This window comes from Protopterus annectens, chromosome 3.part0 (genome assembly GCF_019279795.1).
Source record: "Protopterus annectens isolate FY-2018-M chromosome 3.part0, PAN1.0, whole genome shotgun sequence".
NCBI lineage: Eukaryota > Metazoa > Chordata > Ceratodontiformes > Protopteridae > Protopterus > Protopterus annectens.
The window spans coordinates 160,945,561-160,969,557 of NC_056731.1; the positions used below are offsets into that span (position 1 = coordinate 160,945,561).

General features: G+C 42.1%; 1 protein-coding gene across 1 annotated transcript in view; it reads left to right on the top strand.

The window, feature by feature from the left end:
- The first annotated feature begins 213 nt into the window (after positions 1-213).
- Positions 214-23,997, top strand: part of CAVIN4 (caveolae associated protein 4) — a 106,933-nt gene continuing 83,149 nt past the window's right edge. Inside the window, exon 1 of the mRNA XM_044064660.1 lies at positions 214-744. Coding sequence (XP_043920595.1) covers positions 334-744 — 411 coding nt within the window. The 5' untranslated portion in view covers positions 214-333. The remainder of the gene's footprint in view (positions 745-23,997) is intronic.

The window sequence follows — 23,997 nt, forward strand, 5'->3', positions numbered from 1 at the left end:
CAATACATTTGTATAACCTGTCCCTTTTTCAAGTTGTATAACTTTTCTGTGCTGCTTTACTAGTATGTGTTAATTTTTTTGCATTAAACTTATTCACCTAAATTTAGATGGCTCATGTTGCAAGAAGTATTTAATTTAAGGGTCATAAATGTCTGACCAGCCTCTGTGGTAGGAGGGGCCTGTCCGTTATGCTCCCAGAAGATCTGTGGAGACAGCTGCTAGACCCTTTTTTGCTGCATTACCAGGACTCTGTCCATGAGCTCTCAGCTGCCATCATACAGAAGGGCTATATCTTAGCTGCCTCAGAACCAAGTAGAAACAGAAGCAAACAAAATGGAAAAGCAAGAAAAAACACCTGAGAAACTGGAAACCCAAATGGCAACTGCTGAAGCTGGTGCCGACGGGGAGGCAGAGGAAATCAGCATACTGACTGTATGGACCCTGCTTGACCAAGTGGCTGGGATTGTGAACAGTGTTCAGGAAACCCAGCAGAGAATGCAGGAACAGCAACAACTAATGGAAAACAATATCAGGTCCATTGAAGCTGATATTCTAAAGCTTTCAAAGGCTCACAACGAAACGGGTGATGTTGTCAGTAAATTGCTTGACAAAACCAGAAAAGTTAGTACTAATGTTAAAGATGTAAGACGGCGTGTGGATAAACAGAGTGATCAGGTTAAAAAGGTTGAAACAAAGCAAGAAGAGCTTTTGAGAAAAAATAAATTTAGGGTTGTAATTTATAAGGTAAGTTTGCATGCATGTTTACCTTTCATTACTTTTATGCTGCCTAAGGTACCTGTATAAGGCCAAAAACATGCAATGCAGGTTTGAAACTAAACAGAAAGTGTTACAGTGTTTTATACACTGGTAATTTTCCAAAATACATGTTATTTAGAATGCTCTGATGCTGAGCTCTTTATGCCCAGACCTATTTTGGGGTCAGCCATGTTGCAGAGGCATGAGCATAAAATAGCATGCTGATCAGCAAAAGAGTATTTACTATTCATGAAAAGAAACATGAGTCAGATGCTTTGTAAATGTGCCCCACATTAGTTCTGCCAATCATGGATGTTACCATCTTACCATATAAGTATAAGGCTACAATATAAAATAGGTATACTTAGGAAGTTTAAAATATCTAACCTTCCTGAAAATCCCTTGTTTTACCATTTTATTTGGTTGACATTATAATACAAATTATTACTTAAAAAACTGATTCTATTCCTGAATATCTTATTTTCCCATAGATCTTAGCCAGGGTGGACGTAGACAAAAGTATATTTTCCATGTTACCTGGCATGTTTCCTAGTCATAACTGTATTCTTTTGAAAAAAAGGAAAAGCAATGTTAGTATATAATACAGTGACAGAGAGATAAGATATAGCTCTCCATGTATAAACATTACAGCAGGTATATGTGGTCATGTATTTATTCAGTTTGAATTATTTTTTTTATGGTTAAAGACATTGTATAACAATTTCTGAAGACATTGGGGCTTTGATATTAAAAAGTCACTGTGTTCCTTAGTTTTAGTTAATTGAAATGCAGACTTAAATAATCCAGAATCTCAATCGAACATAACAGAAATAAAGAAAATGTAATGTACACAGACACAAAGACAGAGAAAGAGTCAATGGCATCAGTACCAGTGCTTACCACGAGATACACTCCTGCCTGCCTTTGAGTTAATATAGAAAATCACCCATTTGTGGCATATGTGGAAATTGTGTAGTTTTGAGTGTACTGTTCTGTCTTGTGGTGGATTTCATGTGCATGCTTTTCATCACAACCCTGTTAGTTAACTTGTTATCACAAAGCCAAGTGACATGAACATCTCTAAGCGAATGTGAAATTTGAACTAGTCTTGTTCAATATTTTCCCTTATTTCCTACAAATAAAGCGGGGAAGACTACATTATTCTTAACCTTCAAATACTGGTTCTACTGTTGCATTGAACACAATTCTGAAGTCTAATTTCTGGGTTTTATTGTCACTGCATAATTTAGACAGAAAACAAAAATGCTGTGATTGGATTGTATTATTATCACACAAAGTCATTTTTGAAATCTGGTGTTTTCACTGTTGTGTGAGTGGTAGGGCAGTGTTTTAAGTAGCATTAACAGTCCTATGTATGACATCAGCTGTATGTTCTGTTAGTAAATGTTGATGGAAGTATGACTGCTTGCACTGAAATATGCAGGAAACACCTACTATTTGTGCCAGACATTGAGCTTGCAGTAGTGAATCTAGAACTGTATAAAAGAGGTGGTACATCTAGCCTAAAATGAATAAATTATACATTCACATTTATATATAAAATATATATATATATATATATATATATATATATATACACACACACACACACACACACACACACACACAAGTGAAGTCAAAAGTAATAAGAAATAATGAGAATGAAATTACTTTACCAAAGTATGAAGGTACATTTTTTAGTGCTTTCTATATCCTAAAAATAGAAAGGAGAAGGCTTGGAAGTTCAGCTGTTCCATAGCTTTGCTGTGCTGAAGGATTCAGTTCTATTAATGGAAGGTCAGGATAAATCTGAATCACTGTTTCAGAGGTGCAGTCAAATTAATAGACTTGATTGCAGCCTTGGTGATAAAATATTGTGTCAATGTACATGCTGTTCTTCACACGCTGTCTTCACCCATCTTAGATGTTGCAACATAAATGTTTTATTTAAGATTGCTAACACCACTCTCACTCTCTCTCTCTCTCTTTGAGTGTGTGCATGTGAATATATGTATGTTAACACCCAGACAGTTGACTGAAAAACAGAAGAAAAAAAAAGAAAGCAAATCTGTTTTTGCAGGGGATAAAACCCCCTGCATCCCCCACTACTTATGGTGTAACAAGGGTGGGACAAAGGTAGCATCTGTCTGGGGCACAATATCTTAGGAGGTATAAGCAGGAAGTGCAGTTGTATTTCTGATGACTGATATGTCTAAAAGTACCAGCCTAAGGGACTGGACCTTTTTTCACTTGAGGAACTGGGGGGGCACCAGTTCAGGGGATGGCACCAGGCACTAGACAAGCTAGCTATTGCTCTGCTTATATATTCTAAGACTGACTTCACACAATGCAGAGGAACAGGAATATATCACATACCCTGTATTATAGAGATCTCACATCATGAGCAGCATTGTCAACCATTTGAGTGTCAACTGAACTGAGTCAGCAGAAGGGATGTCAACTAAATTGGCATCAGTATTGAAGGAACCCACAAATAAATAATATATATATAAGTATATACAGAAACACAGGCACACACAGACACACACAAATGTTATGTATATTAATTAATAACTGAAAATATTTCTGCATTCTGATCAAATGATGATCCCTTCAACAACAAATTTCTTGTTTTACTGTGATTTTTACAGAGGCAGCCCCCCTCACAGCCCCACAGCATCTCTACATACACTAACTCTCAAGTCAGTCAACAATGGGGAAGGGGCATATTTCTAACCCCTCTGCTACCACAACTGCATGCACAAAACTGCCTGCAGTTTGTGTTACCTGAGCATGTGATCAATTAGGAAGCAGCTCAGCCAACTCTGACCAGCTTGTGCTTTTGACTGATTGCATGTTAAACATGCACAAACACACACACACACACACACACACACACACACACACACACACACACACACACACAAAACACAGCTGATTACTTTTTATCAGTGCTGCATATGATGTATTAAATGGATTTCATATATATATATATATATATATATATATATATATATATATATATATATATATATATGGGGCTACTTCAGTAGACCAAAATCCCACTTACTGCACTTTCAAAACACTGAGACAAAAAACCCCAAAACTCCATAAGACTGACAGCTCGGAACACCGACAGATCACTACAGGTAAGTAACCTCTTGGCCACCATGTTGACCTTTGCCCCTTACATCCGCAATAGTGAGATCTCAGAGTTAGTATATTCTGGGGGGGCAACCCCCTCATATGGGGGGGGCAAAGCCCCCCACATGGGTGGGTTTCCTTTGCATTGGTGTTAATGTGTTTGCGGGGTTTTAGTGATCTGTCAGTGTTGCTAGTGGTTGGTCTTGTGGAGTTTTAGGTTTTTTGTCTGTGTTTTGAAAGTGAGGTAAGTGGGATTTTGGTCTACTGAAGTAGACCTATGTGTGTGTGTGTGTGTGTGTGTATGTATGTATGGTCTTAGTTCTTGGGGTCAAGTATGAGCAAATGTTATGTCTAGACTATTAGAAGACTGACTGGAGATACACGTCTTACACATATGGCAGATTTTGATGGCAAAATAAAAAAAAAAGGACAGTTCTGCTTGTGAAACAATTTAGATTTGCTTTTGTACAGAGAAAACCTGCTATAGATTCATACAGAAGCAAATTAATGCAGGCTGACTTGCTGAAATTATTTCTCAGACATCTAGTTCTAGCTTTTATAATTGTTTTTTGTAGTATGATACTGTTCGTTTATTTAATACTAAGCACTGTGTTTCCATTGTCATTTTTGGATGTATGTAGGAGTCTTTTTAAGAATGGCTATACAACTTAAGGAACCAAAGTCATGGATTTAGTTTAATATATTGTAGGTAAACTGGTCCAGATACCTTTTCAGCCATAACCCTGGGATCTCAGCTGTCACGAACTTCAGGACAGCTTACTTTTTCTTAGCTACATAAATGTCCGTGGGCATGTAATGACTGAAAGGAGTAAGATGCAATCTAGTGACTGGCTAAGAAAGCTGCATGATGTATACAATGGAAGCTGCACACCTTTATGTAAAGCAAATGAGTAAACAGAAAAGGAGGCCACTGTACTTTTCAGAAATGATGGCAGGAAAGAAGAATGTAAATTGGTAGCATATTTACAAGGCAGGGAAGACCATTAAATTCAAAAACTAGGTAAGGCTGTCAACGAATCAGTGGTGTATATATACAATAGTAGGGCATGATGGTACATAATGATGGGAGAAATGTCATGTAAAGCAGTGACTACATTGTAATAAATATTTCCTCAGGTGTGTGGATCCTGGCTGGGGTTTTCAATTTCATAAAATAGAGGAAGGAGCTCAACTGAGTTGAAAGGAAAGTGATGGCATAGAACAGTTGCTGCAATGCTCAGTAGTAAAAGGGTTTGGGCAGGATTCGGAGGGAAGGAATTTGTAAAACAATAATTTTGGGAAGTAGGAGTCCTGAGAAGACTTTAACATTTTTTAAATTTATTTGACATTTATTTACCAGGTAACTCTGAATGGAATAATATCCTATTTTCAGTAGAAGACCACAGATAAAAGTTCCACATTAACATAATGTGGTTACAGTTAAACTTATTACAAAACCTAATACAGAAAAATAAAATATTAACTAAGTAAAGATTCAGCTTAATTTCATAGGTATATACTAGGCTAACAATGAAATTGGCCTTTATCAGCCCAGCCATGCAATCCAACTCGGTTATGTCGCTATGCACTTTGGGCCTTTATTGGGAGGAAGTATGCTAGGAAGTTTCTATAGGTTTTATGGGGGGCGGGGGTATGTTAGCTCAGGCATTACTTTCTGCTGCCTGTGTCTATTGGAGACATGGGGGCCAGACCTAGGATGAATTTCCAGTTTTCCATCCATTGGTCAAGGTTACGCTTAAACAGGGTTAGGGATGGACTCTGCTTCACATCGATGGACAACCTGTTCCAGAGCATGCTGATCCTCTGAGACACATATATGTCTTGCCAACATGTCTTATTTATGTCATAAGCAAAATTTAAATCCTTAAATCTACTGGCCATGATGCTGTTCATTTTGCAAATGTGCAAAATGTATATCACAGCTGGTTTCGAGGATGTGTTGTATTCCAGGCATTACCTCACAGTAACCTTTGGGAGACAGAGTATAGAGATTGGGCTCCATATAGAATGATGTTTTTATACTATGGATTCTCCTGCTAAGGAACCTTTGTGGTCTTCCAACTGTTGCATATGTTTAGTCAGATAATTCTAAAGGGGCATTATACTCAGTAATGGGTTGATAAGGGTTGAATAAGGTGTCACTATGACTTCCTTGGACCTGAATGACATGCCCTTACTCATAAGTTGGGTGACATATAATGATTTCTTACTACCTTGGCCACATGTTGATCAAAGGCCATATTACTGTTTACATATGTTCCCAGATCCCTGACTACCTTGTAATGTCTTAGGGGTCTCTTATCCTTGGCATAATAGCTTGAGTGGCAGTTTTCTCAAAAGGTACTATAATACATTTCTTGGCATTGAATTTTAGTCTGTGACTTTGGCACCAGTCACTTGTCTGTTTTAGACCTTCTTGTAAGATGTTTGTGTCATGGGGGAATCCTATAATAGCTGCCAATTTGCAGTAATCTTCTAACACGGTCATCCAAAGGCCCTGGACATTAGCCTTTACATCTAAGAAGTAGGTGACAAATAGGAGTGGTCCAGCATGGAGCCCTTAGGTACCTTGCTGATGACCAGTCTCTTAGTAGAGGTGGTATCACCAATCCTGACTTCCTAGGTCCTGTCTATGAGTCAGGTGGCAATCCAATGAGTTATGTAGGGGTTTATATGCCAAATTTGCTGAGTTTGTCAACTATGCTCAAGTGGGTATTGTATCAAATGCCTTAACCAGGGTCAAGTAGGCATTATGCACCATTTTGCTCTCATCAATTGCCTTGGTGATCATTTCAAAGAAGTCCACCAGGTTTTGTAGGCTTGTCCTTCCCTTGATAAAGCCAGATTGAGTGAGTTCACTGTCTGAAGGTTGCCTACATCCGTTGATAATTTCCATGTTAATTCATTCCATGGCTTTGAGTATTATACCAGTCAGACTAATATGTCTGTAGATTCCAGTGTCGATTGATGGTCCACCTTTACAAAGTGGGATAACAATTGCAGTCTTCCATTCTCATGGTACAAAGCCTGTTTTGAAGCTGTAGTTGAAAAGTGACTCAAGTGGTCCTGATAGGTCATATTTCAAGCTATTTGAGAAGCATCCTAAGATATTGTCATTGCTCATTGAGGCTGTGTTTTTGACCTTAACAAGCATAACCAGGACCTGCTCCCTGTTATTAGCTGGGCGGGGGGTTATGCTAGTAGGTATTTCATGGGGGAGTGGGAGTGAAGTTTGAACAGAATTAGTCAGCCCACAAAACACTATGTCACTCTGATGACTGAAGGTGACACCATTGGCCACCAGTTTGGCACACTGATATGTGCTAAATTTGAGGCTTTGGATACAGCTGTAGAAGGTCTTGTGGTTTTCTTTAGCCAGTGAGGCTATCTTGACCTAGTAAATGGCCTTGTTGGACTTAATTAGTCCTCTTAGATGTTCTTCGAGTTTCACTGTTGCAGTCATCACATTTGGGTTATCCCTGTCAGGGTAGCCCTCAGCCGCCCTGAATATCAGAGACTTAGTATTTCTGCATCGGTTGCTGTTGCTTGATTGCTGATGTCAGGTAGTATAAAGTAAGGCAGCTGATGCCATTACATCAGTCTTTCTTGCCATGAAGCCCAAAGCAGAAGTAGTTCACTTGAGTGCCGGTCGGACGCTACCTGAGTTTTTGTCTCCGAATTGAAGTTTTCTAAAGCTAAGTACCCCATTGGGGATCATTTTTTCTTGCACTAACCGAAGTCAGAAAAAGCTAATAATTGTCTCACCTGTGGAAAGCAAATACCACACCAAGACTTCCACTCTTACTGCATCACTTGTTTAGGCCCAGACCATGACGTCCACCGTTGTCACTTCTGTGCTTTGTTCAATGCCAGAACTATCTGTCGTCGGGCCCTTATTGTAGCCAGATATTTTTATTTACAGTCCTCAAATTCCGATATGGCTTCAGCAAGCCATCCAACAGCAGATCTTCTGAAAACATGTAAAGATAAAGACAGAGATGGACCGCACAGGTCCAAACCTACCAACGATGCTTCTGTTAAGCTGGTCGTCAGTCCTCCGGTACTCAGTAAGACACTTTCGCAGCCCCTGATGCCAAATACAGTTGATTCACAGGCCGCTAATGAGACCCTTTCGGAGACTGGTATGCCGCAAAACTCTTCTTCAACTAAGGATCTTGCGGTTGTCTCTACCTTGGATGGGTCTGGAGCCTCTGAGCAGGCACTGGCTTCCGAGGAAGTCCTACGCACTACCGAATCTCGACACAAACAGACGTCTTCTTTTGTGACTACTGTTCTTTCAAAAACAAATGAGTTTCTTAGGCCCAGGGTTCAAACCACACCCAAGAAACCGACGACCCACTCTCAGGTGCCTACTACCTTGCCTCACTCTCAAATGCTTAAAATGACAGAAGACCTTATCATGTTGATCAGGGGAAGCCAAGCTAGCCCCTCCAAAAGGAAAAGAGATCTATCCCCTGTAGTTTTGTCTGAACTAGAGTCAGATGAATCTGATGCATCTGACTATGAAGACATGCAACCCCTCTCCACTTATGAGGATTCTGATACAGAGGACTCCATTCCTTCAGCCTCTCCCCAGAGGATTTTTCCTTTGGGGAAACTCTGCATACTTTAAGGGAGCATTTCCAATGGGAGAGTCAGGACTATCCTCAGTCTAAAAAGAGACTCAGGGAATTCCTAGATCTTCCACAACACAGACCCTTGGCCATCCGTCCAGTCCTGGATGTTGAGGATGATGTTTTCCTTGAATCCAGCTTGACTCCTGATGCCCTACCTCCTGCTCCCAGAAAACCAGACAGGTACTACAGAGTCCCTGACTCCCACAAATATCTTTTTAAAAATCCAACAAGTGACCCTGAGGTCATTTCTCAAGGGCCAAAAGGGATTAAAGCAACCTCTGCTAAGAATCCCATCCCCTCAGACAGGGATTCCCGAGCATTGGACAGATGGGGTAAAAAAGTATACACCTCAGCTACTCTTGCTATCAGGGCACTAAATTGTCAGTTCCATATGCTGAAATTTCAGCAACATACCTTGGAACTCCTTAAACAAAAAATGTCTTCCTTTCTTGCTTGGGCAGTATCTAAAGATTTACAAGACTTAATGCATTCTGCAAGTCAAGTAACTAAACACACTTTGCACTGTGGTTTTGATACCCTAGAAGCTTCTTGCAGGGCAGCAGTCACTGGATCTCACATTAGAAGACATGCATGGCTTAAAGAACATCCCCAGCCAGACCATGTCAAATTTAAATTGTTGGATGCCCCCTTGCACCAAGATAACTTATTTGGCACTAAGGCAGAAGAGGTCTTAAAAAAGAGGGAAGAAAAAGCAAATTCTTTGCAAGCAGTTAAGGATTTCTTGCAGGTCCAGCAGGCATTGTCTCTCCAAGCACTGGTCCTTTCCTGCTCTTAGTAAACAGGCCCAGCCTAGGCCCCATGGAAACAGACCCACCAGACAGCAGACCCAGGGAATGCAGAGATCTAAGCAGTGGACTACCTCCACTTCAAAACCAGGGAGTTCTAAGCCACCCCCTTATGTTAAGAACTCACAATGACTCACCTCCTCCACCCCCCCCCCTCTGCCCACCCTTACTTACCCCTAGGAGAAAAACTCTCCTTTCACTCAAGCACCTAGACCAACATTACCAAGCTTTAATGGGTTGTGAATATTGTGTCTCAGGGATACAAATTTCCTTCTACACCCTTCCTACCCCAGAAGGGTTCCCAGATTTACCACCAAATCAGTGGGCAGAGGGTCAAAAGCAAATCCTTTCCCTGCTCTCTGTGACGGCAGTATAGCATGTTCCTGCAGAACAGATAGGCCAAGGCTTCTACTCCAGACTTTTTCTGGTGCCCAGAAAAGAGGGCACCTGGCACCCCATCCTCGAACTATCCATTGAAAACACCTTCCTGGTGATCCCAAAATTCAAATTGCTCACCCTCCAGCAGCTGCTACCCATGCTCTCCAAGGACACTTGGCTAGCCACCCTAGACCTAAAAGAGGCCTACCTCCGCATTCCTATCAGGGAATCATGCAGGAAATATCACCGCTTCAGGGCAGGATCTCAACACTTTCAGTTCTCTGTGCTTCCCTTTGGCTTATCTACTGCTCCCAGAGTTTTCACAAAATGTCTGGCTCTGGCCATTGCCTTTTATTTAGACAAAGAAATATTCACATTTAACCATACTTAAATGACTGCCTTATTCAGGCAGACAGCCAGGAAAAGCTGCTCAAACACCTGGCCTTTGTAAAGACCACACTAATCTCCCTAGGGTACACAACCAATGAAAATAAATCCAAACAGGTGCCCACCCAAAGGATAATCTTCCTGGGAGCAAGTCTGGACACAGCATCCCAGATGGCATACCTGACACCAGAGAAACAAATTTTCCCGACAGCCTACTTCTCTCAACTAGCCATCAGGCCCCAGCTATCTGTAAGGAAGATCCTGCAAGCTCTGGGGTTCATGGCATCTTCCATACTACTCATGCCATATGCCAGACTGCATATGAGGAAACTTCAATGGTACCTAAAGAGCCTTTGATGTCAACACTCTCAAGACCTGGAAGGAATTTCTTTGGTGGGCAACAGCATGCTCCCACAAGGGACTGCCCTTCTACACACACCTCGCCATCCAGACCCTTACCACAGACACATCAGACTACGTTGGGGTGCACATCTGGATGGCAGGAGCATACAGGGCCAATGGAACCCAGAGCAAATCCCTCTGCACATCAATCAAAAAGAGATAATGGCTCTGCAGCACACCTTGATAGCTTCAAACCCCTTCTCTCCCCATGGGGTTCTCCTAATTAAAACAGACACCACCGCTGTGATGTGGTACATCAACAAGCAGGAAGGGACTCACTCCTACCCTCTATGCAGGCTGGCCATGACCCTTTGCTTCACAGCCTCTTCCATGCAACTACACCTGCTAGCACAATTCCTACCAGGCTCTCTCAACTCTCTGGCAGACCAATTAAGCAGAAACCTTCTGGACCCACACAAGTAGAATCTCAACAGAAGTACCTTCACCCTAATAACTCAGAAATGGGGAACTGTGAAGGTCTACCTCTTTGCCTCCCACACCAACCATCAGCTCAGCAAATTCTGCACTAAGGAGCATCACTGCATGGCTTAGAAAGTGGATGCCCTGTCCTTCCCCTGGGTCAATCTATCGGTCTATGCCTTTCCTCCCCTACCTCTTATCCCCAAGGATCTGCTCAAAGTAAGGGAGGAAAAGCCAAGGACCATTCTTATAGCTCCAGACTAACCCCAACAACACTGGTACCTCTTGCTGTGCAACCTGTCCCCACTACCTCCATGGCATCTTCCTCAGATTCCAAACCTCCTGACCCAGAGGGAGGGGGAATTCATGCATCCCCAATTGCAGACACAGTTTGGCAGCTTGGCTTATTCCCTAACTCCAAACCAATTTGTCATCCTCAGTAAACAGTTTCTGGATGTTATCCATGAGGCCAGATGTCCTAGCACCAGAAATTTTTATACAGATAAATGGAAAAGATTCTGCACCTGGATCCAGGCTAAGGGAGCCAATATGGCACAGCCCTCCATATCTCTCATCCTGGATTACTTAGCTGACCTACTACACAGTGGTCTCTCTTTCTCTTCTATAAAAATTCATGCCTCTGCTATTTCTGCTGATTTTCCCACTGAGCAGTCCCTTTTCTCACACCCTTTGATCAAACAGTTCTTAAGAGGGGATAGCAACTTGAGGCCCCCCCAGAAGGGCACTAACACCAGCTTGGGACCTTAACTTTGTCTTGGAAAAGCTCACCGTGCCCCCTTTCAAACCAGCTTCTTCCACAGAGCTAACATTTCTTTCCTGGAAGACAGCATTCCTTCTGGCCATCACTTCAGCCAGAAGAGTCTCTGAGCTGCAAGCACTCATGGCTATGGAACCCTTCATCATCTTCCATGCAGACAGAGCATCACTCAGAACTAATCTATCCTTTATGCCCAAGGTGGTATCCAGTGTGGCTCTCAACCAATCCATTCACTTTCCTGTCTTCTTTTCTAATCCCCAGAACAAGGGGAAAGGATTCTTCACTCTCTAGATGTGCACAGACAGCTCAGATTCCATCTGAACAGGACTAAATCCTTCAGAAAGTCTGATCAATTGCTGGTTAGCTTTGCTACAGGGGCAGAAGGCAAAGCCATCTCCAAGCAAACCATTTCTAAATGGATAGCACACTGTATTCATTTCTGCCACATACATCATGGAAAGCCTCCCCCCAAGGGGGTCAGGGCACACTCCCCCAGAGCAGCCTCCATCTCTGCAGCTTTCCTCAGAGGAGTCCCCACCAGGGACATCCTGGAGGCTGCCACCTGGACATCTCTGCACATTTTTACCAAGCATTACCACCTGCCTCTCTTCTCCAAATCCAGAGCCAGGTTTGCCTCTACAGTCTTGCAGAGCATCCTAGTCAGCCCTTAGTTTCCTTGACTGCCTCCACCCTTTTCCTCAGCTTTGAGAATCTACCCAAATGTGATGACTGCAACAGTGAAAGACGAAGAATGTAGTACAGTTGTGTACACTTACCATAAATGTAGATGTTTGAGCGCATTCACTGTTGCCGTCCTGGTTTCCCACCCTCCATCTCCCTTTATTCTCTTTCTCCTTTTATTACCATTATGGAAGCAGCAGAACAGAAGTGGATTCTGCAACTGAATGCTGATAGACCCCCTGGGATCAATGAGGCAGGCTCATTGAAACCCTTCCTTAAAGCACAGGCACTTAGGCACTGAGTTTACTCTTCCTTTTCTTGATATATATATATATATATATGAATATCTTACTGTTGTGATTAACTTCTATATTAAATGTAGTACATGTTTTTTATTATTGATTGATATGGTCAATATCAGTTAATTGTTTTGTATATTTATTTTTTTTAGGTAGATATATTTTCACAAGATGTTTGTTTTATACAATTAATGCATATGTATAGCTTATATTTTTATAGTATTGTCAGTGTTTTAGAAGGAATCAGTTATTTAGTTAGGTTTTTAGGTATCTAGTTGAATTAATTAGACTCTGTTTTTGAATGTAACTTGATTGAATGAGAAAAGCTGATTTGTTTATTAAATATTTAAATAGTATGATATTTTATGTATTTGTAGTCTGATGACGTGATCGGATAGATCGTGAAAGCTCTTACTTCCATTTCTTTGAGTGTGAATAAAGTGAATTTTACCTCCAGCCATGGTGGTTCGGCTTCGTATTTTTATCTATTTTTTCGCTTGGAGATAGAAAAGGGCATAGCATCAAATAGCAGTATGGGGGTGCTAATAGAGATAGAACTAGGCCAGCCCAGATGGGGGAAAGTAGACAAGAAGTTAAGGTAAGATATATGTAGCAAGCAAGGGACAGGCAGCAGTCAAAACTCAATCACCGGACCTTACAACTGAGAGACAAACAGAAGAGTGGCTGGAGTCCAGTGGCAGAACAGAAAATATATGGGCTCCAGTAGGGAACCCCGTATGGAAAGTATTCCTTAGACACCTCAGTATTCATAAAAACACGTGAAGGGAGCAGTTACACTTATTCTACGGCAATAGATACCAACTACAGTGAGATTTCCCTGCACTAATCCAGGAAGTACCAAACTAAATAATTATGATATAGGGAAGGTCCTTACTTAAGGTGTTTCTTTGTGACTTCTCACTCTAATACCCTCTGGAGCTGAAAAATCTGGGTGTCCTGACCATGCTTCAGAGCCTTGCCTGTTGTTACTCTTGATGTTAATCTGGAAAGGGGGTGGGCAGCCTTAAGCCTAGCATCATTATATTTAGTAAAATATATCACAGAATATTAGTTTTCAGGTTAAGAAAATTGTGCAAATATCTAAATCATAGACACAAAGCACTGTATGTTAACTGAAGAAGTTTGAGGACTATTTAAGGGTTAATAGACAGAAAGAGAACAATATTCACCTTTATGCCCAACAGCAGTAATCCAATGAAATACACTGGCCTGCAACTGCTGGGTGGATCATCTTAATGAAGAAGCATGCTGCAGATGATCATGCCAGAGAAAAGTCTGAGTAAATCTCTAAGAATGTTGTTATCCACTGCTTATAAATGTAGTATGTTGCATAACAGTAACTCCCAAGCACAGCAAGCTAACTTAAATGGTATCCAACCTACAGTATTTAACGTCTAACTTTGTTTTGCCCACTTATATCAGTTAGTCACATCTGTATTAGGACCCTGAGAATCAAAGCTTAACAGTAGTTTTGCTGTTACATAAACAAGGTTATAGAGAGAGAAAGAATACATAGCCACAAGCTCTTACAAATGCTTTAGCTAAATACACCTTTGACTAATTAAACATACAAAGCCATTTAAAACAAGTGAGCCCACAATAAGCAATGAGAAGCAAAAATAGTTGTAATAACCATTGCCAGCAGCATAGCATTTCAGCAAAAATAAGAATCTACACACAAATCATAACACTGCATTTCAGCAAATAGGAAAATATAGTCAAATAACACAGTAAAAGCATCAGGTAAGGAAAATCACAACAGTTACAGCTGCATAAAGTGAAGAGATGTTATGCTATAATGGCGCTATTCAATATTTAAAGAGCACTTGTATCTCTATTCCGCGGTGGTACAGCGGTAGCGTTGTTACCTCACAGCAAGAGGTTCTCCCGTTTGATTCTCAGCTTGGCTTAGGAGTGCCTTCTGTGTGGAGTCTGCATGTCCTCCCCATGGTTGGGTAGCGTTCGAAAGACATGCATGCGTAAATGGGCGTGCCTTCGTTGAAGGTTGGGCGTCGAGCTGGAACCTCGGCATTGCATAAAAATCTACTGTTAATCATTAGCGGACCGGAGTTCCATTGTGGTGACCCCTTACCGGGAAAAAGCCGAAAGACAAACAACAACTTATATTAAATATATGAAGGATAAGGAAAAGCAGTGTATCTTAGCTGCCTTGCAGTTAATATGGTGACATATCCATGTGTCTGAGTGCAACTGTTATAAACAGGAAAAGGAAGGTCAAAGAGTGAGTTCAGAGTGGAAGAGGAATTTCAGTGTCCAGTAGCGGCTAAAAGACAACACATTCCTTAATGAAGAGCTACTGTTCTGCAATGAGAATTAGGTAACCCAAACTGCTGGAAAACAGTTGGTCAAGATTTGCAAAATGTTAGTAAAAATGTCTTAATAAACTAGGCCACAGCATTAGCAATAGCAGAGAAAGAAAAAGTAATGTGATCAGAAGAACTCGGTACGTGTGATGCTACATAATCCTAGAAATATGAAATAATCTAGATCCATTAAATGACCAAGGGTTCAGAGAGTTCATATGAAATAAAATGGCTAAGAAGGTATGCAAACCGAATGTAGCTCTTTGGTACATAAGCAGTAACACTGGATTTTCCATTAATAAGTTAGTACCTTGTCTTTGACAAGGTAATAGCATCTTTACTAAAGGAAGGAAAATGACAAAAAGATGTCTTGATTCAGTTAGATTACAAGAGCTGCGGCACTATAACTTACTGTGAAAAGCAGTGAGCCCTCCCTATCTGAGATTTACTGAAAGAAAAATCATTTTTGTTCAAATTAAATCATAATAACATAATAAACAGGTGTAATGGTTTATGAGCTATGGTTAAGAGGAATTGTGCAATAAAATATATGGAAGGCAGCTGGAGGAATCTGGTAAGGACTAGAGTCTATCCCTTGGAAGTGAGGATGATCGCCATGGGGCCTGAGGTATCAGTCATTTCACAGGTTTCACATAATGGGCCTTTACTTGGCACTGTGTAAAAATATTACGGGGCACACTAGTTTTGTATTTGACCAAACTTCTGTGACTTTAGGTAGCTTGGATTGCAAAAAAAAAAAAAAACTATGGTTGTCAAGGATCATAGAGCTCGGTCCATATTAAGAAGTATGAATAATGCATCTGGAGTATTGCAGCTCAACAAAGAGTAAAATTCCGAATATCACTGAGAACCAACAAGGGAGCATAATCTTTAGGCGCTTATCTCTCATACTCCTTTACCTATAAGCAGCTGCATATAAAAGGTAATGCAGTGAAAAATGTAAGTATTGGGCCTTAAAGGGGAAAGAAGAAATAGAATGCAAGTTATTTGTGAGGACTGCAGATAGGATTCCATCTACAGTATATTCCCCTGTTTTAAAGACTAACTCATTAAAGGACTGATAAGATCTGAGTCTGGTTGAGACACAGTGAGAAGCTAATGGATTACATTTAAGAGAATGCTAGATGTAGATTGTCAGAGACTTCACAATTAAGGTGCAGAAATTAGAACATTCATCCACTTGCATTACCCATTTAATGTTATTTTGGGTTACAGGGGAACCACAGAATGCCTTGGCATGTGGGCAAAAGGCATAAAACCAATCCTGGAATAAATACACTATCTTCTCATAGGATGCTAAAATAATGGTAAAAAATTCAGAGCAAGAATATTAAAGAAAAGGATACATCTCCTAACATTGCATAAAGCATAATGGGGTAGTCTTAGAAATGGCTACCAGCTAAGATAGTTAATGCAGAAATTATTTGATATAAAAGAACAAGAAGTAATCAAATAAGTTGTCATAGAAGGAAGACAAATGTGGGAGAAATATAAGATCTGAAGTTGTTAATCTTCTTTCTATTTATCACTGATAGGTTTGATTCCAAGCCCTCAGAACTGAGTTGGCCTAATACCAAGCTTGCATGCACCAAAAACTCTCAAGCTAAGCTGCTACCCACAATGCCCTTTGCTCAGTTACCTCAGATCTCATTTGCCGTGCAGCCATATAGCAGTATTTCACCGAGCTCTCCAGCTAAGTGCTTTTCCTAGATATATTTAGTAGTTCGAAAAAGTTTTTTTCTCCTTTTATAACTTGTTCTTGTTGTCCTATATTGCTTCAGCTCTACCCACAGGTATTTCTCTCTTACCATTGTTGGTAATTTCTTGGTATTTTTAACTTTCTACCTTTACAGTATCTTGTTACCATTGTTGGTATTTGCTTTCTCCTGCCTTCATTTTCTCTCTCTCCTCTCTCCTTCCTGTGTGTGCAAGAGTGTGTTCTGGGATGTCTGAAAAGAAGGGAACTACGGGGTTTAAACACTACTCTTCTTGCATTGGTAAACTGCCGAATAGTGACCTCCATGAAGAATGTGTATACTGTTTGGGGGTTTCGTATTTGTTAGCAAAACCCCCGTGTGATATCTGTGCTAGTTTCAGTCAGCGGACACTAAATGAATGTCGTAACAAACTTATTTTAAAGGGCTTGCTTGCTTTGCCTTTTTCGGAGGCCATTTCTGCAACAGAAGTCTCACCACCTCCTGCTTCAGAGAAGAAATGTCCTTGATCGAACCCCTCTTCACAGGCTAATGACAGAGGTAAAGGTCACAAGCACAAGGCCCATAAGTCCTCTTCTGAACACCATTCTGCCTCCTTGGTGCTGACTACCACATCAGCTCCGAACTCGACTCCAATTAAGTTTTCCGAGGTAGCTTCCCCGGCACCGACAATTATGGCACCGCCTATGGCCTCAGTATCGACCAGTGTATTGACTTCTTTATTGGCACCGACTTCGCCCATTTTGACTCCGATATCAGTTACGACAACTACCTCGGAACTGTTCCTGTCATCCACCCCTATAGTGGCTTCTGCTCCAAGCCTGTTCACGGCTCCGACCATACCTTTATTACCTGTTGAAAAATTGGAATTGTCGGTGCCATTCCTTGACACACCACAGACCTGATACTCATCCAATGTGGACCCGTTTGCTGGACAAACCTGCAGCCCCTTTTTGGACCGGCCTGACTCTAGCTCAGGTGCATTAGTGAGATCCACCAGGAGCCTTTCTGAATTGGAAGTGGTGCGCCTTTTTGATCAGCTGCTGACTGCTAGGGGAATCTCAAATCTGCCTAGACCCTCTCCCACTCCTGGCTTTGGGTCTATTTCTCCAGCAACCCCTACTTACTCTCCTCCCTTGGAACCCTCAGTTCCAAGGCTCATCTATCCAACTTTGACTAGAGGAATTCCTTCCTCTGCGACAACATTTCTGTCTGAGGCTCCGAGATCCCTTTGGGTGCTGGTTCCATCGGAACCCACCCTTCCTCAATCTCATGCTTGGGGGGGTGGAGCCCCCAGTTCTGATGTCAGTTCCAATGGTTGTGTCGGCCCCGACTTCAGATCAGAGGGTGACTACCACTCTGAGCTTAATTGAGGCTCCATCCCTGGGGTGGACCATCTGAAGTGGGGTTTGACCCCGGTTCTGATTTTGTCTTCTTCGGTTCCGGGCTCCCATTCCTCTTCGGGCGGGTCCGCTTTCCGGGTGATGGAGAGGGCGCTTGCTGCCAGCAATCCTCCACAGTTGGTTATTCCCCCAGTTCCATCTGAGCCGCAGCTGTCAAAGGCCACCCCCCAGGACACCGAGAGCGCAAGACCCAGGAGACCCCTGTACAGGGCATTTTACTTTCTGAGTCTTCTTTGGATGTTCCCACCGAAGAACCCCCTCGGAAATGGGTGTGTAAGAGGAAACACATGGAGTCCCTGGAGGAGTCCCTCACTGAGGATATGGACTATGATGATGGGGAAGGGTCCCCATGGTCACCCACTGATGATGTCTCCTTCAGGGACATCATGGAAATCTTGAAAGAGAGGGGTGACTGGAAGTCCTCAACCCCTTCCTCAGAGGAATCCATATTCCTGCAGGCCTTTCACTCTCAGCTCTCTACTTCTTGAGTGACCCCCCCCCCGCCGATGAGTTGGTTAAACTCATCGTGCAACGGACTTGGAAAAACTCCAACTCTGTTGAGGCCATCCACAGGAGATCAGACAAAGTACTCTCCCCTCCAGAGGGTCAACCGCATTGGTCCATGGGCTTGTCAGTGGACGCTAAGGTTGTGGCGGCTGCCACAAAAAAGGACCTTGCAGAAGAGAGTCCTGCTGTTCACCCACCCAACATAGAGTCCCGGGCAGTGGACAGGTTAGGGAAGCAAGTCTTTGCATCAGTGACCTTCGCAGTTAGGTCTCTGAACTTTCTGGCACATTTTATGAGGCTCTAGAGAGATCTTATCTCTGAACTCTCTGGAACCCTCACAGGTCAAGTATCAGATGGAGCACGAGATAAAGTTGCTTCCCAACTTGCCACCCTAGAATCCCTATCTAATTCATCCATGAGGTTGATGTCACATGCAACTGAAGGAGCAACTAGAGCTGTGGGTGCAGGCATAGTCATGAGACATCACGCCTGGATGCGCATCTGTGACCTCACGGACTCCTTCAAGTCTTACTTTCTAAATGCCCCTATCGAGCCTTTGGCTCTGTTTGGTACTAAGGTCAAGGATACACTAGCCAAGTGGAAGCAAGATGGGAAGACCTTGTCAGCTATTGGCCTATGCTTTTCCAAACCTCAGTGTTCCTTCTCCAGGAATCAGAGGAGCAGAAAAATGTGGCACAAGAAGTCTCAAGGTCCCTTCCGAGACGCACATGGTGTGGATTCCTCCAGAGGCAGAGGGGGTTCCAATAATGGAAGATGTCCCTTTCGGGGCAGAGGGGGTCCCCGGAACCAGGGCTCCAGAAATTCCTTCTCGGGTAGACCATATTAGCGCTCCTGAGGAGCTGTCCGATTGCTTTCCTCTGGAAGCAGTCAGGGCATGTTTCTCTCTTCACCAAGCTGCCTGGCTATCCATTATGAACGATCAGTGGGTGCAGAGCATTATTACCAGAGGCTACCATATTCCACTAATATCCTATCCAAGACCTCCAAAATCCCTTACTGATGTTCCACCCAGTCAAGGGAGGAGGCAGCTTCCGAAATACGAAAGCTACTTCAAAAATGAGCCATCCAGCAGGTCCCCTCAGATCAGTGCAGATCAGGGTTCTACTCAAGATTCTTTTTGGTGCCAATGAAAATGGGACTTGAGGCCCATTCTGGATCTCAGTCAATTAAACAAATCAGTGGTTTAGACCAAATTCCGCATGGTCACAATTCAATCCATCCTCCCCTTTCTGCGGGAGGGTGTGTGGATGTGCTGATTAGATCTCTGGGATGTGTATTACCATATCAAGATGGACAAGCGCTCCTGGTGCCTCCTTCACTTCTGGTTGGGAGCCAATCACTATCAATTCAGAGCCCTGCCTTTCTGTCTCTCAATGGCCCCCAGAGTGTTCACGAAATGTCTTACAGTGGTAACAGCTCATCTGAGACTTCAGGGATTCCAGGTGTTTCCATATCTAAACAATTGGTTCCTCTCCACCCCCACCAAGCGTCTTCTGGTCAGGGCCCTCTGCTACACATTGGCTCTAGTGGAGTCATTAGGCATCACCTTACACTGGGAGAAATCAAACCTCCAACCATCACAACAACTGGAATTCATAGGGGCAGTATTCAACACGCAGTCAAGCCTAATCTCACTTCCTCTCCACAGGCTTCAGAGACTCAGGGCACAAGTTCAGGTGAAACTCTGTCAAAGCAAGGCATCTGCAAGGGAGATTCTTCAAGCCTTGGGATCTATGGCTGCAGCCATCTCCATAGTCCCCTTAGCCAGACTACACATGAGATTACTACAATGGCTCCTTCAGGCCCAGTGGATACCCAGTCTTCACCCCCCTGAGCTCAAAGATCCTCATCACCAACATTTGCAAACAAGATCTCCTATGGTGGATGAGTACAGATGAAAATCTTTGGTTCCGTCTCTTCCAGGTTCCACAGCCCAGTGCAACAGTGACCGTGGATGCTTCCCTGATGGGGTGGGGGGGGGCATTTCCAGGGACAGTCAGTACAAGGCACATGGTCTGATGTAGAGGTTTATTTGCATATCAATGTCCTGGAGGTAAGAGTGGTGCTGTTGGCATTGCAAGCTTTTCATCTGCTTCTTCCATCCGGAATGATTGCTGTCCAGTCGGACAACATGTTCGTGGTCTGGTACATAAACAGGGAAGGACCAAGTCTTACCCCCTTTGTCGCAAAGCCATGAGAATCTGGCAGTGGGTGATAGCTTCCAACTGCTTCCTGATCGCAATGCGTATCCCAGGGAGCTCCAATGTGATTGTGACTGAACAGATGCAGCCTTCATCCTTACGAGTGGTTTCTCAACCCAAGTGTGGTGAAGGAAATTTTCAGCTGCTGGGGCCAGCCATGCTGGGACCTTTTCGCCCCCCCTTCAAATACAAAATGTAGCAGATACTTTGCCCTCTTTCCCCTTCTCAGGGAGTCAACAAGAGAAACTTTAGCCCACGATTGGCCCACGGGTCTTCCTTATGCATACCCTCCAATTCTTCTGATTTCCCTTGTTCTACAGAAGGCTATTCGGTTGAGAAGCAAAGTGATCCTCATCACTCTGTTCAGGCCTCATCCAGTGTAGTTCCCCTTCCTTTGACTTCATCTGTTACAACTTGCTTGGATCCTAGACACTTGCCAGGACCTAATTTCTCACCCACAAGGGCTGACTCCCCCAAATCTGTCCACCCTCAAGCTGACAGCTTGGTTTCTCCATTTCCGTTAGTTGCCATGCAGGAAACCCTTTCTTCACCTGTCCGGGATATTATTTTGGCTTCTCATAAACCATCCACCAGAAAACTTTACAGGGATAAATGGAAAAGATTCTCTATTTGGTCACGTAATCAGGAGCTAGACTGGTTCTCAGCCCCCGTAGCCACTATTCTTCATTATTTGGCTGAGCTGTTCAACAAAGGGGCCTCGGCTTCTACCATTCGAGTCCATCTAGCAGCTATTTACAACTTCCATAATGGGTCTGAGGGAGTACCACTTATCTCCTCTCATCTTTGCAAGACCTTCCTCAAGGGTATTTTTCACATCAGGCCTCCCATCAGACAGCCGGTGGAGGCATGGAATTTGTCCTGGGTTCTGCAGGCACTTTCATAAGGACAGAGTATCACTTCGAACTAACCCATCAATTCTCCACAAAGTGTTTTTTTGACTTTTCGATTAACCAATCCATCAAACTCCCTGTGTTTTTCCCAAATTACTCTAACAAGGGAGAATACTGACTTCATTCCCTGGATGTTCCATAGACAATTGCACTTTTATCTGGACAGAACTAAATCATTTCGCAAATCAGACCAGCTTTTCATTTCCTTTGTGGGCCCTAGAATGGGAATTGCAGTATCAAAGGTTACTTTGTCTAAATAGCTCAGGGATTGCATTGCCTTCACATGTTCACTTACGGAGGGATCTAATTCTGGCCAAATCAAAGCTCACTCAGCTAGAGCTATTGCAACATTTGTTGCCTTCCACTCTACGGCCTCCATGGATGACATTTGTGCAGCTGCCATTTGAGCTAAGCCCCACACTTTTATCAAGCATTACAAATTGGATCTGATCTCCAGGGGAAGAGCAGCCTTTGGTTCAATGGTTCTCAGGAATGTTCTTCCATAAGGGCCACCCAGGTTCTCTAAGTAGCTGGGGACTTGGTCCCATCAGTGATGAATAGGAAGAAGATTAACAACTTCAGATAAAGAAGTTATATCTTACCATAATGTTCCACTGAGTTGCTGATCTTCTTCCAGTCATCACACCCAACCATCGACCCCCTCCTAAGGTTCCTGGTGGATCTTCTGGGTCATTGTGGTGTATTAGGGTTTCTGCGCAGAGATGGCCTCTGACTTATTCTTTCTCTATATGTTGCATGCAAACTCAATTTGAGGTAACTGAGCAGAGGGCATTGTGGGTAGCAGCTTAGCTTGAGAGTTTTTGGTGCATGCAAGCTTGGTATTAGGCCAACTTGGCTCTGAGGCCTCAGACCCAAACCCATTAGTGATGACTGGAAGAAGATCAACAACTCAGATGGAACGTTATGGTAAGACATAACTTCTTTTTTTAAACCTGATTTGTGGAGGTTCTATATTCTGGCAATATGTATTATGTGGACCACTTAACATCTATCTACCAAAAACTCTACCAAAAATATATCTGTTTCTTACTTTAACCAGTATGTTTTCTAAATTGTTCCAGGGAATTGTTTTTCTTAGTCTTGGACTTTGAAAGTTCTTTCACTATTTTTTTGTTTTTTTACCCAACACATCTAATTTTACATATACCATAAATAAATCATCTCATAATATTACAATTAAAACATATACATAAAAACAAAACCAGTAAAATGTTCATAATTTAGCAGATCTTAATTTCAAGACAGATGTTATAGATATTAATTTATTCAACCCAGGTGGTCTATTGACTTACAATGACAACTGACAAAATAACTTTCTGTACAGGATGAACTCTTCACATTGTCCACCTCTGGGATTGTTATGCACTTGTTCCGATACAAAAAAATTAAACTTACTATTGTCACAAATTTCAGCATGCTTAGCTAAAGAATTGGAATCAATATTATGGGAAATATCAAACATATGTTCATACACATACTTTTTTAGAGTTCTCTCTGTTTTTCCAGTATAAAAGGCACTGCATACATATATACTAATGTACACCACCCCAGTGCTATTACAATTAAAGTAATGCTGAGCCATAATCTGTCTCTTATGACTAGGAATTTCAGTAACTTCCTCATTATAGGATCATAGGATAATTGGAGGTTACTGGGTAATTTATTTATGGTAAATGTGAAATCAGATGTGCTGGGTACTGTCATCTGGGTTGACCTATATATCTTTAAAAAGCTTCATTTGTAGTAGGGTGTTTACCCACTTATTAAGCTAATTGAGTGTTAATTGATGTTTTTATGGTGTATAAAAGGAGCTTGCATATTGTAAGCAACTAGTTCTGAAGAAGTCCTGTTGGTTATAGGATGAAAGAGCTCAACTCTTTTAATAAAAAAAAAAAATTCTTGGTTTATCCAGTGTGTGTTTGGTTTCAGTGCCATTCTGTGGTGCCAATTTTGTCTCCTGGGGCAGTGGATACACACACACACACACATATATATATATATATATATATATATATATATATATATATATATTTTATTTTTATATATATATATATATATATATATATATATATATATATATATATTTATTTTATTTTTTTTTTATGTTTTTGGTGACTGTTGCTGCCTTTACCACCTTTCTACA